The 17,618-nt window shown below is 38.3% G+C and overlaps 1 protein-coding gene across 5 annotated transcripts in view; it reads right to left on the bottom strand.

The window, feature by feature from the left end:
* The window catches only part of LOC128238264 (four and a half LIM domains protein 2-like), a 145,720-nt gene that overhangs the window by 46,740 nt on the left and 81,362 nt on the right, over nucleotides 1–17,618 (bottom strand). For 4 of the 5 annotated variants that reach the window (XM_052953985.1, XM_052953986.1, XM_052953987.1 and 1 more), the window contains 4 exons: nucleotides 11,666–11,751; nucleotides 10,780–10,960; nucleotides 3,192–3,307; nucleotides 2,130–2,247 (listed from right to left, as the gene is read on the bottom strand). In XM_052953985.1, the coding sequence (XP_052809945.1) occupies nucleotides 2,130–2,247; nucleotides 3,192–3,307; nucleotides 10,780–10,960; nucleotides 11,666–11,751 (501 nt within the window). Of the gene's footprint in view, nucleotides 1–2,129; nucleotides 2,248–3,191; nucleotides 3,308–10,779; nucleotides 10,961–11,665; nucleotides 11,752–11,889; nucleotides 11,908–17,618 lie in introns of those variants that run through there. The other variant, XM_052953989.1, reaches the window with a different exon arrangement.

Here is a 17,618-nt window from a genome sequence, read left to right as displayed (position 1 = left end):
AGGTAGGGACACGAGTTTTGCACGCGACACGTCTTCTTCGTATGTGGAACACATGTGGCAAGTTATTTTAAAATCTGTTCATACAAGAGAAAGTTACAGCCCGGACACGACAACCTATACTCTATGTCCTTATATGCAGCACTCCATTGTGAATAAACACTAAGTGTGACCTTGACCTTTGAGGAAGGGACACGGGTCTTGCAGGCGACATGTCGTCTTGGTATGTGGAACACATGTGGCAAGTTATTTTAAAATCTGTCCATACAAGGGAAAGTTACAGCCCAGACACGACAACCTATACTCTATGTCCTTATATGCAGCACTCCATTGTAAATAAACACTAAGTGTGACCTTGACCTTTGAGGTAGGGACACAGGTTTTGCACGCGACACGTCGTCTTGGTATGTGGAACACATGTGGCAAGTTATTTTAAAATCTGTCAATACAAGAGAAAGTTACAGCTCGGACACGATAACCTATACTCTATGTCCTTATATGCAGCACTCCATTGTGAATAAACACTAAGTGTGACCTTGACCTTTGAGGTAGGGACACGGGTTTTGCACGCGACACATCGTCTTGGTATGTGGAACACATTTGGCAAGTTATTTTAAAATCTGTCCATACAAGGGAAAGTTACAGAGCCGGACGGACGGACGGACGGAGCGATTTTAATATGCCCACCTTCGGGGGCATAAAAAGCTATCAACAAAAGCTTATAACAAGTTTTGACATATTTATCTTCTCCCTTAAGATTTATTGTGATCCTTAAGACTGCTTTAGATTAAAACGTATTAAAGCTGGAAATGATTTTATTACATTCAGTAATCATGTTTGTGGCCGTCCACATCTGCAAAACACACAATCTGAGAACCACTTGCTGATCTTCATCATCGAAACATTTACCAGCACATTCAACTGATTAAAAAAGCAATATCAATCAGAATTAAGAGTTCTAGTAATAAACTTTCAATATTATCAGCTCAATTCACCCTTTCATGCAGCTGGGAAAAAATAACTGCACTTGAAAATAAGGTTGAATATTTGTATTATGTTTTTGTTTTGTTTTTAATTTCCTAAGATAACATCACTTACATGATCTTGATCCAGACCTAACAATATTTACACAGCCACTGGGAGTCATACAGTTGGAGACGATGAGACACAGACAATACAGTTGCTGCCTTAACTCTGTAAGACTGAACAATTTTGCTTATCTAAGATTAACCTCCCTTGGAATTATTACTACAAGTTTAGTTTCGCAACACAGAGTGATTTTATTGGTGCTTACAAGTGTTTGTTTTACCAAGAAGACTTAATAAATACACCAAAAACATCACAAAATGAATCAAGTGATCACTTCTGTCACCTTCTGAAGTGAATCATAATGTGTATGCTGAAACATAAAATGATGTGCAAAGAGTAATCTGAACACACACTGTGCCAAGAGTAAGTTGAACACCCACATTGCCAAGAGTAAGTTGAACACCCACATTGCCAAGAGTAAGTTGAACACCCACATTGCCAAGAGTAATCTGAACACCCACTGTGCCAAGAGTAATCTTAACACACACTGTGCCAAGAGTAAGTTGAACACCCACATTGCCAAGAGTAATCTGAACACACACTGTGCCAAGAGTAAGTTGAACACCCAGATTGCCAAGAGTAATCTGAACACACACTGTGCCAAGAGTAAGTTGAACACCCACATTGCTAGGAGTAATCTTAAAACCCACAAAGTAGAAAAATGATATTTTATGGACACAAAATATGCACATTTTTGTAGAGTTTTGAGTTTGAGCTGTGACAGGTGTGATACCAAAAGTAATACTCCAATGATGTCAACTTTTGATCATCGTGATTTTTCATTCCCAAAGCTGGACATAGTTTCAGCATGGACATGAAAGGTCTGAACCTGAGGCCATGCCCTATACTTGACCGTGCTGTACAAGGTATCCCCTATGACATGTGGGTGCTACTGGTCAGATTATCTCCATAAAAAAAGTAATCATTGGCTTTCTTCCCAAAAAAATCAGCCAAATTTTCTCCTTCACAAAAACATTTTAACTTCATTAGAGAAGTTAATTCATGCTTGTTTGTTTGACTGATTACAAAGCATGATGACCTACGGTGTTTGATATTGCAGGTTTGATGTTGGCGATATCCATGGCGATGTTGTCGCGGAGTTCCCGGAACACTTTGAACTCCTTCATCTCCATTGGACCACACAGCGTCTTACAGTAGTCACTGAAATACAGGTAACTTATTAACTAGGTTATAATTCCATGTTTGGGTTTCATCTTAAATTCATATTTCTAAAAATATTTTTTGTAAACTATTTAACAGTGTTGAATCTCATTAATACATACATCTTTCTTTACAAGCTGAAAGGAATAATGCACTACATGGCATTATTAAAAATTTCATTCCAAAAAAGAACTGCAATCTTTAAATTACTGCTTAAAACCTGGCCACTCCTTCCATGATATAATTCTGCGCACTCCCTCTACAGGGGTTTTGTGGCATCTTTTCCTTTTGTGCCTGGCAAGAATCCCCTCTATCCCCCATTACACATACCCCATCATACCTTGAACATTCTTTTTTAGATTGCTGGTATAGAGGGTGGTACCCCTGTACCCCACTGCCAGTCCCTTACATTGAGAGGTCCTGTTTGGGTAGCTGGTATATCAGCTGAATAGGGGCACCTTGTGGTTTGACACCCTACCCCTATCCCCTCTACCCCTGTAACCCACTACCAGCCCCCTATCCAGAGAGGTCATGTTTGGGTAGCTAGTATGTATATGATCAAAACAGGGGCATCTTGTAGTTTGGCATCCTATCCCCATCCCCTCTACCCACTTCCCCTACCCCTGTACCCCACTACCGGCCCTCTACCCGGAGAGGTCATGTTTGGGTAGTTGGTATAATGCTGTATATCCGGGTACATTCCCTGGTGAGTCACCTTGAGGTCTGGCACCCTACCCATATCATCTCTTCCAACTACCCCTACCCCTGTACCCCATTACCAGCCGTCTATTCAGAGAGGTTCTGTTTGGGAAGCTGGTATAAAGCTGTATGACCCGGTACTTTTCCCCGGGTGAGTGTAGATGGGGCATCTTGAGATCTGGCACCCTATCCCCATTCCCTCTACCCACTATTCCTACTCCTGTACCACACTTCAAGCCCCCTACCCTGAAAGGTCCTGTTTGGGTAGCTGATATATGAGCTGAATGTCCCGGTACTTCTCTCCTGGTGAGTGAAGGCGAGGCACCTTGTGGTTGGGTAACTGATCCATGTACTCCTCTATCTGCAGAAAGAAAAAGTAGGATATGATATGGTATATATGGGTCAACTTATTCCATCCTCCTTGAACAATAAATGGCAGAATGGCAAAAGGATTAAAAACAAATGCACAACTCTTCTGACAGCATCAGCCACATGACAATTCTGCTGACAGCACCAACACAATGGAAATTCTTCTGACAGCACCAGCCAAGTGACAATTCTGCTGGCAGCACCATCAAAATGACAATTCTGCTGACAGCAATACCCAATGACAATTCTGCTGACAGCACCAGCCAAATAACAATACTTTGCTTATCTGTTGGATGTCTACATTATTGCTTTTTTGCTTTTCAGATTTGCTCTGGAATCCATCCCAATAAAAAGAGAATGTCATCAAAGCTGCTATGTGTACACAATAATTATAATTGTAGGAAACATACAGAAATAAATGCACACACCATGCATTTAAGCAGTTTTTTCCTTACTACAGAAGTATAATAATTATCAAATTACTTCAGTTCCTATTCTAAGTCACAATCAATAGATGCAAAAATAGAAAACCATTTATTTTCACAAATTACTTAAGAATGATTACTACAAACTTAATTCCAAAAAGCAGCACTAAAGCAAGTACCCGCATTTTTGCATGCAGATAGTGCAGTTTTCTCTTGGATGGCCTTCAATGTATTTATAATCATATCCCATAGACATAAACTTTACTTTGGGAGAACTTCTTAAATCATATGAAGATAATGGATTATCAAAGAGAAAAGGCAAACAGAGCAAACAGTGTGTTGGTGATCAAAGCATAGCCTGAAACTGACTGAAAAAGTCAATACTTTTGATTCCTATGAATGTAAAATCATTTAAGATAAATATTGACTATAAATTATGTAAGAGATAAAACCAGCTATGTTAAACAACAGTTATGGTGTCCACAGACAGCTATGTTACAGTCCAGTTATGGGGTTCACAGACAGCTATGTTACACAACAGTTATGGAGTCAACAGACAGCTATGTTACACAACAGTTATGGAGTTAACTGACAGCTATGTTACAGTCCAGTTATGGAGTTCACTGACAGCTATGTTACAGTCCAGTTATGGTGTCCACAGACAGCTATGTTACAGTCCAGTTATGAAGTTCACAAACAGCTATGTTACACAACAGTTAAGGAGTCAACAGACAGCTATGTTACACAACAGTAATTGAGTCCACAAACAGCTATGTTACACATCAGTTATTGAGTCCGCAGACAGCTATGTTACACAACAGTTATGGAATCCATAGACGGCTATGTTCCACAGCAGTTATGGAGTTCACAGACAGCTGTGTTACACACCAGTTACGGAGTCCACAGACAGCTATGTTACAGTCCAGTTATGGAATCCACAGACAGCTATGTTACCCAACAGTTATGGAATCCACAGATGGCTATAATACACACCAGTAATTGAGTCCACCGATGGCTATGTTACACAACAGTTATGGAGTCCACTGACGGCTATGTTACACAACAGTTATGGAGTCCACTGACAGCTATGTTACACAACAGTTATGGAGTCAGCAGACAGCTATGTTACACAACAGTTATGGAGTCCACTGACGGCTATGTTACACACCAGTTATGGAGTCCACTGACGGCTATGTTACACAACAGTTATGGAGCCCACAGACAGCTATGTTACACAACAGTCATGGAGTCCACTGACGGCTATGTTACAGTCCAGTTATGGAGTTCACAGACAGCTGTGTTACACACCAGTATCGGAGTCCACAGAAAGCTATGTTACAGTCCAGTTATGGAGTCCACAAACAGCTTTGTAACACAACAGTTATGGAATCCACAGATGGCTATAATACACATCAGTAATTGAGTCCACTGATGGCTATGTTACACAACAGTTATGGAGTCCACTGACGGCTATGTTACACAACAGTTATGGAGTCCACTGACGGCTATGTTACACAACAGTTATGGAGTCCAAAGACAGCTATGTTACACAACAGTTATGGAGTCCACTGATGGCTATGTTACACAACAGTTATGGAGCAGCTGTGTTTCTCACCAGTTATGGAGTCCACAGACAGCTATGTTACACACCAGTTATGGAGTCCACAGACAGCTGTGTTTCTCACCAGTTTTGGAGTCTACAGACAGCTATGTTACACAACAGTTATGGAGTCCACAGACAGCTGTGTTACACACCAGTTATGGAGTCCACAAACAGCTATGTTACAGTCCAGAAATGGGGTCCACAGACAGCTATGTTACAGTCCAGTTATGGAGTCCACTAACAGCTATGTTACACAACAGTTATGGAGTTCATTGACGGCTATGTTACACACCAGTTATGGAGTTCACAAACAGCTATGTTCCACAAAAGTTATGGAGTCCACAGACAGCTATGTTACAGTCCAGTTATGGAGTTCACAGACAGCTATGTTACAGTCCAGTTATGGAGTCCACAGACGGCTATGTTACAGTCCAGTTATGGAGTGTTTACTTTTTTATAAAAGGGACGCTACTCACAAAAACTCAATGTGAGTCAGCACTTTAACTGGACTGAGTTATAACGGCAACGGAAAATCGGGAAAGGAGGTAAATATCAATTAATCGTTGTTCATGATTTTAATGTTTCAATATTTTACATAACATTTTGTTGTAAGTTACCGTTTTAAAAAATTAATAAAGGAATGTGCATAACGCAAAGTAACATTATTGTCACTATCACATCTTTTCAAATGTGCAAACGTGTGAAAAACACCTGCTGTCTGTCATTAGAAAAACATCAATAGAACAAAATATTGCGATGGTAATACCTTATGGTTGTTTGTTCACACTTGACCCGACATGCCTTCCGCTGGCAAGGCTAATTACCGACACGCATTAATTATGCCGACATGCTTTAATCCGCGCAGCGACAAGCCTTATCAAAACAATCATCAGTTTTGACAATACAGAGTTTTGTTGCGATTGCAACGGTTGACTGTCATTAAGAAGGCATGTCGAGACTATTGCAACAGTTGCAACGGTTGAAGTTATTGAAATATGCCTTATATACAATTTTTTGTTTGTTTTTTTACTTCATTATATGTTATAAATACTTTACCAACCTCAATTTTTCGGCTCCGATTTTTCGGCTCCGATTTTGACATTTTTCCGCTGCGTCCTATCTTATATATTAAGGGTTTTTACCTGTTTTCCAAACTATTTTTTTGCCTGCGTCCTATCTATGCTAGCGTCCTATACATGATATAATACAGTAATGAAAATGGCAAACATTAACAAATAATATTCATTTAAAAATATAGCAAACAATTTACAAAATAATAAAAACATTAAAAATATAGTTTTTGTAAGGATATGCTCAACAATTTACAAAATAGGCAAACTTTAAAGTCCTACATAAAATATATATATATATAAGCGTATCGTGATATATCGTGAATCGCATACTCCGTATCGTGATACATATCATATCGCGAATTGAGTGACGATACACAGCCCTAGTTACACAACAGTTATGGAGTCCACAAACAGCTATGTTACACACCAGTTATGGAGTCCACAGACAGCTATGTTACACACCAGTTATGGAGTTCATAAACAGCTATGTTACACAACAGTTATGGAGTCCACTGACGGCTATGTTACACAGCAGTTATGGAGTTCACAAACAGCTATGTTACACACCAGTTATGGAGTTCACAGACAGCTATGTTACACACCGGTTATGGAGTCCACACACAGCTATGTTACACACCAGTTTTGGAGTCCACAGACAGCTATGTTACACAACAGTTATGGAGTCCACAGACAGCTATGTTACAGTCCAGTTATGGAGTTCACAGACCGCTATGTTACACATCAGTTATGGAGTCCACAAACAGCTATGTTACAAACCAGTTATGGAGTCCACTGATGGCCATGTTACACATCAGTTATGGACTCCACAAACAGCTATGTTACACATCAGTTATGGAGTTCACAAACAGCTATGTTACACAACAGTTATGGAGTCCACTGACGGCTATGTTACACACCAGTTATGGAGTTCACAGACAGCTATGTTACACAACAGTTATGGAGTCCACTGACGGCTATGTTACACACCAGTTATGGAGTTCACAAACAGCTATGTTACACAACAGTTATGGAGTCCACTGACGGCTATGTTACACACCAGTTATGGAGTTCACAGACAGCTATGTTACACAATGATTTTATTGACTGTCCGTGTTCCTCGGAGTTTGAATTTAAGGCCCTCGGAGGGTGATCAGTCGACCGAAGAATAACGAACGCGGCGTCCCTCGGAGGGGTTAACTCTGCGAAACTCTGCGGACACTTGATAAGAATCTACAATAACTTTTTTTTTTATCAAAATTTTCAACCGATAACAACGGCTCAAGTAAATTGCTATTATTCTTTTTCCTCTGCCCGTTTTGCATGAAGTTAGCTTACCACAAGAATGCAGTCGTATTTCACTAGCTGCACATGCATCTTATAAACGTGTTTTTGCTTATGACTGAATACATTGATAAACACATTTCATCCGAGAAAGGCTAGGTTACACATTTTCGGAAAATCAGGAGGTCAAACACGCGTTCCAAGTTCACAGCGCATGGTTTTGAAGGCCTTCTTGCCTCGTTTTCTGTGGAAAATTCCCTAAAACATCATAGCTATTTTATACCACCAATAATAAATAGTATATTCTATACTGTATTGATCACGCGCGTGATGTCAAAGTTCATGGTTCAGAATCATGTAAAATGTCCGCTGTTTTATGATGTTATAAAATTAGTGGCAATACTTTAATGATTCAATGTTTACTATTCAAGACAATATCTAATTGGCGTTTACGGACACAAATACAAATTAAACCTTGGTACATGTAAGAATCTTTTACGCTTAACAATGTGCATAAGCATAAAAATAAATAACTTCTTAACAAGAATGATTTCTTGCTTATCTGATTAGACTTGGAGTTCCGCCTTGACGATTCCCAATGATATCGTTCATATTAAACTTGGCCGTAAGCCAGCCACTCGGAGGAACTCGGAGGGATTTTAGCGAGGGCAACAGTTTTACCCTCGGAGGAAATCCACGATCATCAACTTTATCTCTCAGAGTGAGCGAGGAAAGTGGGTCTAACTTGTTGAGTGTATGTTACACAACAGTTATGTTCCCTTTCTCCCCTCTTATTTCATACCATCCTGTTGCTTGGAACTGTTGAACTTTTCCCAACCAATGTTTTGAACTGTTGCTGATGTTTTGCACCAAGACTGATGTTTTGTACCAAGACTGATGTTTTGTACCAAGACTGATGTTTTGCACCAAGACTGATGTTTTGCACCAAGACTGATGTTTTGTACCAAGACTGATGTTTTGCACTATGACTGAATATTTGCTCTGTGACTGATGTTTGCACTGTGGCTGATGTTTTGCACTGTGACTGATGTTTTGCACTGTGACTGATGTTTTGAGCTGTGACTGATGTTTTGCACTGTGACTGATGTTTTGCACTGTGACTGATGTTTTGCACTGTGACTGATGTTTTGCACTGTGACTGATGTTTTGCACACTGGTGTTTTGTTTGGGGAACAAAAGCATCACAGGCAGATACCAACACTTATCTGTTAGGTGTTTTACAGTCAGAAGACTAGCATAAATACTTGGAAATTGTCAAGGCCCAGGGCTTGAATTTAACTTTTTTTGATACTCGCAATTTTTTGCGAGTGTTTAAATTTTTAACTCGCAAAACCAGACACTCACTCGCCTTTTTTAAGGCAAATCTTTGTGTTTGCTAGGCAAAATAAATATTGTATGGAAAACAATGATTTAAGGTATAGTTTAATTGATTTAATGAATTATCATGTAATTTTACATTAAACGATATGATCATATATGTAGTACTGTCCATAATATATGTAACACTGACAGTATGTACTGAGGAAGTCTGAGGAAGTCTGATCAAGCCAGTTCCTTTTATCATCTGTGTTGATGGTCAATTTAATGTACAACTCCCTCTTCCACTTTGAAACAGTTGTAACGGACAGATTAATTCATTTTGGTTTCTTTTTGGGAACTGATTGATCATCGCCATCAGCGATTTTAAATCAACATGCGTAAAAAACCTTTTCTTTTTGCTTGTCATCATTATACAGACTGTGTCTCGAAACAATAATCGTTAAATTCCGCCGCCAAAAATTGAATTGAAAGACCAGTCTACAAAACTGCTTAGTAACGAGTACCTGCCACATAATAACAAGTACCTGCCTGTGTGCATAACGTTAATCTATGTCATCAATTTCTGTATGTTTATCGGAAAACGAAAGTAGGCATCTCTAAAATTAGTGTTATACCTATTGTGCAGGAATTGATCACCGATTATGTTCATATCTCTTTCAAGGATTGCATATTTTCTGCAAATTTTTAACTCGCAAATTTTTGCGAGTTTCTTTAAATTCAACTCACATTTTCCAATTTTGGCTCGCATTTTGCGAGTGTGCGAGTGCTAAATTCGAGCCCTGATTAGGCTAGTACTATGGGCCTAGCTCTTCATGCATGTATTGTCACTGATAATTGTGTATTGAGAATATTTCAAACAATTTTCGAAATTGAGTTTTTGAGTTAAAAGTTTATGCACATCTTTTAAGACCATCAAGGGGCATAACTCAATAATTATTAAAGTAACAGTTATGGGCCTTCCTACACCTGTGAATGCTGTCACAGGTAATGGTAACTTTCACTGAAGGTTTTTGAGCTATAGCTGGTATTTAATGTTTTGTAAACCTCTGAAGACACCATGAAGGCTATGACAATAACCAGCTTGTAAATGAATGCCAGCGCCCTATGAATATTTCCAGTAACCATTTCAGTAAAGTGCTTATTTCCTCACTACCACCAGACACAAGGCAGCCACGGAAACCAATCATTCAACTTTGACAGTGATTGTGACCAATCAAACCCTGTCATGAAATTAACACCATCTGCACACTGTCAAATGCACCAGTGTTTCCTAAATTGTGCCAATAAATAAGTTAAAAATTCTCCCCTGGCTTCCAATCAACTGTCTACTGGAATTTTGAACATCTCTTTGGTCTCAGCTTCATCAGAAACACAGCCTCAAGCAAAGTTGTTCATAGGAAATGCAGTTTTATTGATCGGAAATGGAAGAAAATTGCAACAACTGTTTTTAATGTCCATTTTTAACCTTAAATTCCCATTGTTTAAAACTGTTGAGGCAGCTTTGTATTTTCAATGTTTGATATATAATTATAGGTCATACCTTCACACTTAAAGGGCAGCTAAGGGTATGAGGGTATGATCTATAAATCTAAAGAATACCATTCTTGTGAAGACATGACTCAATGCAAATTGGACAATAATGATGACAGCTTTGTATTTAAACTTGAAATAACAGGGAATGTTAACATCTACAAAGTTTCAATTGACTATTTATCCAATCTGACAGCCCTAACCCCTATACCTGTTCTGATGTGAGCCCTGGGGGTACCCAGGAGAAGCCCTGGCGAAGGGTGTGTTCCTTGGTTGAAGTGGATCCAGGGTCATCCTCCCGTTGCCAACCCAGACGGTCCCTCACATTGACAAAGTTCTCATTGTAGATGTCGTGTAGCTCGCGGGGACAACCACAGGCTACACAGGTGCTCCTGGGAGACACAGAGATATAACACTATTTAACTAACTGGAATCTTATGAAGTAATAATGTTTAAAGATCGCCATTATGGTTCAAATTAAGGACATGCCCTCCCTCAAATTACCTCCCATCTTCATCCTGAGAATCCTGTTTTTTTTGCTAAATAATTAAGTAAAAACAATTATTGTAAAACTGTAAAAAAAAAACTTTTTTAGCTGTTCATTGCTTTTTCAACTGTTTATAGATTTGTTTTAAAAAGCATATCTTAAATGTAGTTGGGCAGCTTTTAACTCTTTTTATCTAAGCCTTAAAGGAGACTAAATAGCTAAACGTGGAAAAGAAACATATCAGATGGCAAAATTGTTTTAGAACACATCACTTTTTTGAGTAAAATTTTGTTGAGGGAATTTGACAAAAGATTAATAGAATAAAGAATTCTGCATAAACAAAAATGTGCCTACTATTAATCGTAATAATGATGAATATTTACTGAAAAACCCTGTCACATTCAAAAACACACCAGCAATCAAATAAAGTTTTGCATTTATATGACATAAAATATATACCCACAGGGGCAAATTTACCCAATCTCCAGACATGGGCCAAATTCACCTCTGATGGAAAATTTACCCCATGGGTATTTGCATTTTTATGTGTATATTTGCCCTTAAAGGGTAAATTTTATCGTAAGTGTATCAGACTTAAAGCTTAAGTTACCTCCATTCATGGGCCTTGAATCCCGTACACTTGTCCTCACAGGCGAGGCATGGCTGGCCAATGTCCACCTCGTTCACCACACAGTCCTGAAGATAAAAACACTAGTACATTATTTCCAGTGTCAGTAAAGCATATTCTTGGAACACTAATATTTGCCGCCAGCATGCTTATCAGCACACAAGTTATTCAGGTATGAAAAGGTGACAGAGAGAATTTGGTACAACCATGTATGTGTTCAATCTTTCTCCTTCTAAAGTTGTCAACTGACTAAATGCTGTTGTTTGATTGACCAATAAATGGACTTTATGTCTTGTTTTTATTGCACAATGGATACAAAAGAGAATTAATTAATGAAGTAACCAAGTTTTGTGTTAATTCCTTGATACTGTTCACATTAACTTCAAAACAAACGCCCAAGAACAATAAATAAAACAAGGAAGCAATTAAAACAAACATTAGACAGAAACATTTCCACTCAGTATTCACTTCTCTAAATTTGCCTTACTCATTAAATTCCTGATACAAAACAAACAAATGAAACTAGATATCAATAAACATTTCTAACCTCGTGGCAAGAAACCACTATTTTAGGAATAATTCCGCTCATTCTGAGAAAACACCAGATGAAAGCTATACACAAATGCTATCAACAACTCAATTAACATATATATTCACCATATTTCATTTCTTATTACATCATTAAACTATGCATAAATTAAACTAAATGAACCATTTAAAAATTCATGAATACTTTTAGTATGTTAGTTTACCAGAGATATCACTGTGTTAGATATCACAGTTAAAGTTCCGATATAGGTGCTGAATGATTTGAGTGACTTCTTGTATACTCAATGATTGAAAATCAACTTTCACCCCTGATAAGCATTGATTTTGTCAGGATGACATTCAGTTGCATGACCTAACCTGGTCACCAGGTTCTTATCTATATGACATTCATTCTCAAATTTCACCCTCTTTTAATACATACTTAACTTCCAGAGACAGTCAAGCACTTGTGACAGAATTCAAAACTTGCAATGTCATATCATCATTCAATACCTATCAATTAATATACATGCCATAAAAGCAGTTCGGACCCTTTTCATCAATAATGGTGATAATTTGGAAAAGGCACTGAAACTTGGTCAAAAGTATGATAATTGAAAACCTTGACAAGTAATGACATAAAGCCCAAATATGGAAATGTAAAGTTCATCAGAAATATTTGCATAAAAATTGTTAATAAAATGATTTGTCAATGAATCCTGCCAAGATCTCCACAATATTAACCCAAGAAACACACAATTTTAACCCAAGAATCCCACAATATTAACCCAAGAATCCCACAATAATAAACCCAGTATCCAACAATATTCACCCAAGAATCCCACAATACTTAACCAAGATTCCCACAATACTTAACCAAGGATCCAACAATATTAATCAAAGAATCCCACAATATCAAACCCAGGATCCAACAATATTAACCCAAGAACCCCACATTATTAAATCCAGGATCCCACAATATTAACCCAAGGATCCCACAATATTAATCCCAGCCTAGGATCCCATTATAAACCCCAGGATTCCACAATATTAACCCCCAGGATCCCACAATATTAACCCCCAGGATCCCACATTATTAACCCAAGGATCCAACAATATCAAACCAAGGATCCTACAATATTAAACCCAGGATGCCACAATATTAACCCCATGATCCCACAATATTAACCCCCAGGATCCCACATTATTAACCCCAGGATCCCACAATATTAACCCCCAGGATGCCACAATATTAACCCCAGGATGCCACAATATTAACCCCAGGGTCCCACAATATTAACCCCCAGGATCCCACATTATTAACCCCAGGATCCAACAATATTAACCCAAAGATCTTACAATATTAACCCCAGGATGCCACAATATTAACCCCAGGATCCCACAATATTAACCCCCAGGATCCCACATTATTAACCCCAGGATCCAACAATATTAACCCAAAGATCTTACAATATTAAACACAGGACGCCACAATATTTACCCCAGGATCCCACAATATTAACCCCAGGATCTCACAATATTAACCCCAGGATCCCACAATATTAACCCCCAGGATCCCACATTATTTACCCCAGGATCCAACAATATTAACCCCCAGGATCCCACAATATTAAACCCAGGATGCCACAATATTAACCCAAGGATGCCACAATATCAAACCCAGGATGCCACAATATTAACCCAAGGATCCCACAATAATAATCCCAGGATCCCACAATATTAATCCCAGGATCCCACAATATTAACCCCCAGGATCCCACAATATTAACCCCCAGGACCCCAAAATATTAACCTCAGGATCCCAAAACATTAACCCCAGGATCCCACAATACTTTATTAACCAAGGACCGAACAATATTAATCCCAGGATCACACAATATTAACCCCAACTCCCACAATATTTACCTCAGGATCCCACATAATTAAACCTATGATCCAACAATATTAACCCCATGACCCTACAATATTAACCCCAGAATCCCACAATATTAACCCTGGGATTCCTCAGTGTTAACCCAAAAATCCCACAGAATAAACCTCAGATCCCACAATTAGTCACATCTGTAACCCATAGCCAACACCTCTGGAAATTGAACCGAAGTTTACATCACCTTCAAATCAATTTTTAGACATCCTAACATTCAAATGCATTAACCTGCCATTCAGTACATTAGTTAATTAGCAAAGGTATGAAAATATCAACGGAAACAACTTCTGGCTTTTCTCAGGGCTAAATTGCTCCAGTTCTCTGGAAAGTATTCCATTTGTGTGAAATCCATCATCATATTGCATGTGAAAATGTCTTTCAACATTTAATAATTATGAAAGCTCAAAAACAGCAAAATAAAACTGGGCATTATCAAACTGCCGTAATGAAATTAATGCATTGTCTGAGTTTACAAGACTTAAAGTTTTCCTGAATTTTAATATTATACTTTTTGTCTATTTGTCAAAATGATAAATATATTGCATTATATTGCAATATCAAAGTTTCAAGAAATTCTATTTTTTCTTTGCTTAAATGATTGGCAGTGGTCGAAATTAGCACTAGGCCAACTGCAAAAAACTAGTATTTTTTCTCTCGGGCTAGTGAAAATTCTCTGTGTACAAGCCCGACTTGCTAGTAAAAAAATAATTCCTACTTTCACTTCTGCTGATTCTTACTTTCATTTTAGTAAACTACTACTGATTTTCGGTAAATTGTTTGACCTACAAACCGGCCTAAACTGCTTATATCAATGTGCTGGTTCCTGAAAGCCAATGGGCATCTTCGTTTATATACAGTTTGAGTCCGAGAACCGCAATGGAAAATTAATTTGGTTCCTGACATCGTACTATATATTTAAATTAAAAACATACCCAATCAAGTCCAAGGTAAATGGCGGCCATTAAAGTTAAAGTTCGTAAAAGGCTCTCATCCAGGAAAACGAAAAATAGAGGGGGCTTGAAGACAAGCCATGAAGAAGAAATGTGAAGACAAACAGGAACACAAGTTTTTGCCTACCTGGACTGAAGACCAAACCTGGTTGCTATAAAATACTTCTTGGTAAGTTAACATTTGTGATCTAGTATGATATTAATGTTATATTCATCATCATGAAGTTCCCGACCTATCTTTGTGAGTTATTTTTTATTTCTCTAGACAAATTACAGCTTTTGTGCCTCTAACCAGGACTTATTTCTTGTAACTCTAGACCCTATGAAGAGCAAAAAAGGCAACAAAAAAAAGTCACAATGGTCCCCTTTGTAATGTGTACAGGTTGTATTCCAACATATTCTTTATTTTTCAAAATGCCCTTTTTAGAATGCATCTAGTCGGCGAGTTGGTGGTTATAGGTGGTCAGAAAAGGGAGCCCCTGATAGTACAGAAGCAGTAGTCATAGACAAAGAGGAGGAGCAGATAACTGAGACAGAGCTGGGCACATCCTCATCGGGATTGTATGGAGAGGTAAATGGCTGATGTTATATCAAATTACCAAGGGTGATTAATTATGACAAGGTTGACCTAAACAATAAAACTCAATGTGTTTTACTTCTACTGTCAGAATGTCTGCTCAAATGTGATCATTTATTTTCAGGGTAAACAGTGTTAGATGAAGGTGATGATCAATAGTGTTGATTTTGACATCGAGATGGAGAAAGAGGAGGGGCCATCGGTAGGCTGATATTTTTATATTCTAGAGAATGAATTTGTTTTTAAGAGAATAAATAATTGTAGAAAACAAACATTGAGTTTAATTTTTTATCCATGTAAAAAGTGAGCTAACCACGTAGGGCTATGCGTGATTTTAAGACGTTAACATCAGAAAAATCGGACTAGTGAATCTTCATTTGTGCTAGCAAAAATTTGTGATTTACAAGCCCAACTTGCTTGTGACTTCAAATCTTAATTTCTATGACTGGATTGGTATCCACACTTCCAATGTTAAGTGCCAAAACTCTGGCACCAGACCCCATGGACTTGTTTAAGTACTGCACAAATTTCCCCCATTTATTAATTTCTTGTTTTGCAAAAATTGCCCCCCCCCCACTACTTTATTCTGGTTCAGCACAAACTGCCCCCTTAACCATATTCTGGTTCACAAATTGACCCCCTTAACCTTATTCTGGTTCACATGCTCCCCACCAACCTTATTCTGGTTGAGAACAAATTCCCCCCCCCCCCTTAACCTTATTCTGGTTGAGCACAAATTGTCCCCCTTAACCTTATTCTGGTTGAGCACAAATTGTCCCCCTTAACCTTATTTTGGTTGAGCACAAATTGCCCCACTAAACCTTATTCTAGTTCAGCACAAATTGCCCCCCTTTACCTTATTCTGGTTCACAAATTGCCCCCCCCCCCCCCCTTAACCTTATTCTGGTTCACAAATTCCCCCCTTAACCTTATTCTGGTTCAGCACAAATTGCCCCCTTTACCTTATTATGATTGAACACAAATTGTCCCCCTTTACCTTATTATGGTTCAACACAAATTGTCCCCCTTTACCTTATTCTGGTTGAACACAAATTTTCCCCCTTTACCTTATTCTGGTTGAGCACAAATTGCCCCCCTTTACCTTATTATGGTTCAGCACAAATTGCCCCCCTTTACCTTATTCTGGTTGAGCACAAATTGTTCCCCTTTAACATATTCTGGTTCAGCACAAATTGTCCCCCTTAACCTTATTCTGGATGAGCACAAATTGTCCCCCTTTACCTTATTCTGGTTGAGCACAAATTGCCCCCCTTTACCTTATTATGGTTCAGCACAAATTGCCCCCCTTTACCTTATTCTGGTTGAGCACAAATTGTTCCCCTTTAACATATTCTGGTTCAGCACAAATTGTCCCCCTTAACCTTATTCTGGATGAGCACAAATTGTCCCCCTTTACCTTATTCTGGTTAAGCACAAATTGCCCCCTTAACTTAATTCTAGTTCAGGACAAATTGCCCCCCTTTTACCTTATTCTGGTTGGGCACAAATTGTACCCTTTACCTTATTCTGTTGAGCACAAATTGTTCCCTTTACCTTGTTCTGGTTGAGCACAAATTGTCACCCTTTACCTTTTCATATTTGAACACAAATTTCTTTAATTTTAGTATTGCACAAATTGCTCCCATTGATTTAATTCTAGAAGTGTACAAATTACAGTTCTAGTATTGCACAAATGCTCCCCTTAAATTAATTCTAGAAGTGCACAAATTACACCCCTTTGAAAAATTCTAGAAGTGCACAAATTACACCCCTTTCAACAATCCTAGTATTGCACAAATTACACCCCTTTGAACAATCCTAGTATTGCACAAATTACACCCCTTTGAACAATCCTAGTATTGCACAAATTACACCCCTTTGAACAATCCTAGTATTGCACAAATTACACCCCTTTGAACAATCCTAGTATAG

The sequence above is a fragment of the Mya arenaria genome, chromosome 6, assembly GCF_026914265.1.
Source record: "Mya arenaria isolate MELC-2E11 chromosome 6, ASM2691426v1".
Classification (NCBI taxonomy): Eukaryota; Metazoa; Mollusca; class Bivalvia; order Myida; family Myidae; genus Mya; species Mya arenaria.
Note: the sequence above shows the minus strand (reverse complement) of the source record. Positions and strands in the feature narration are given on the sequence as shown.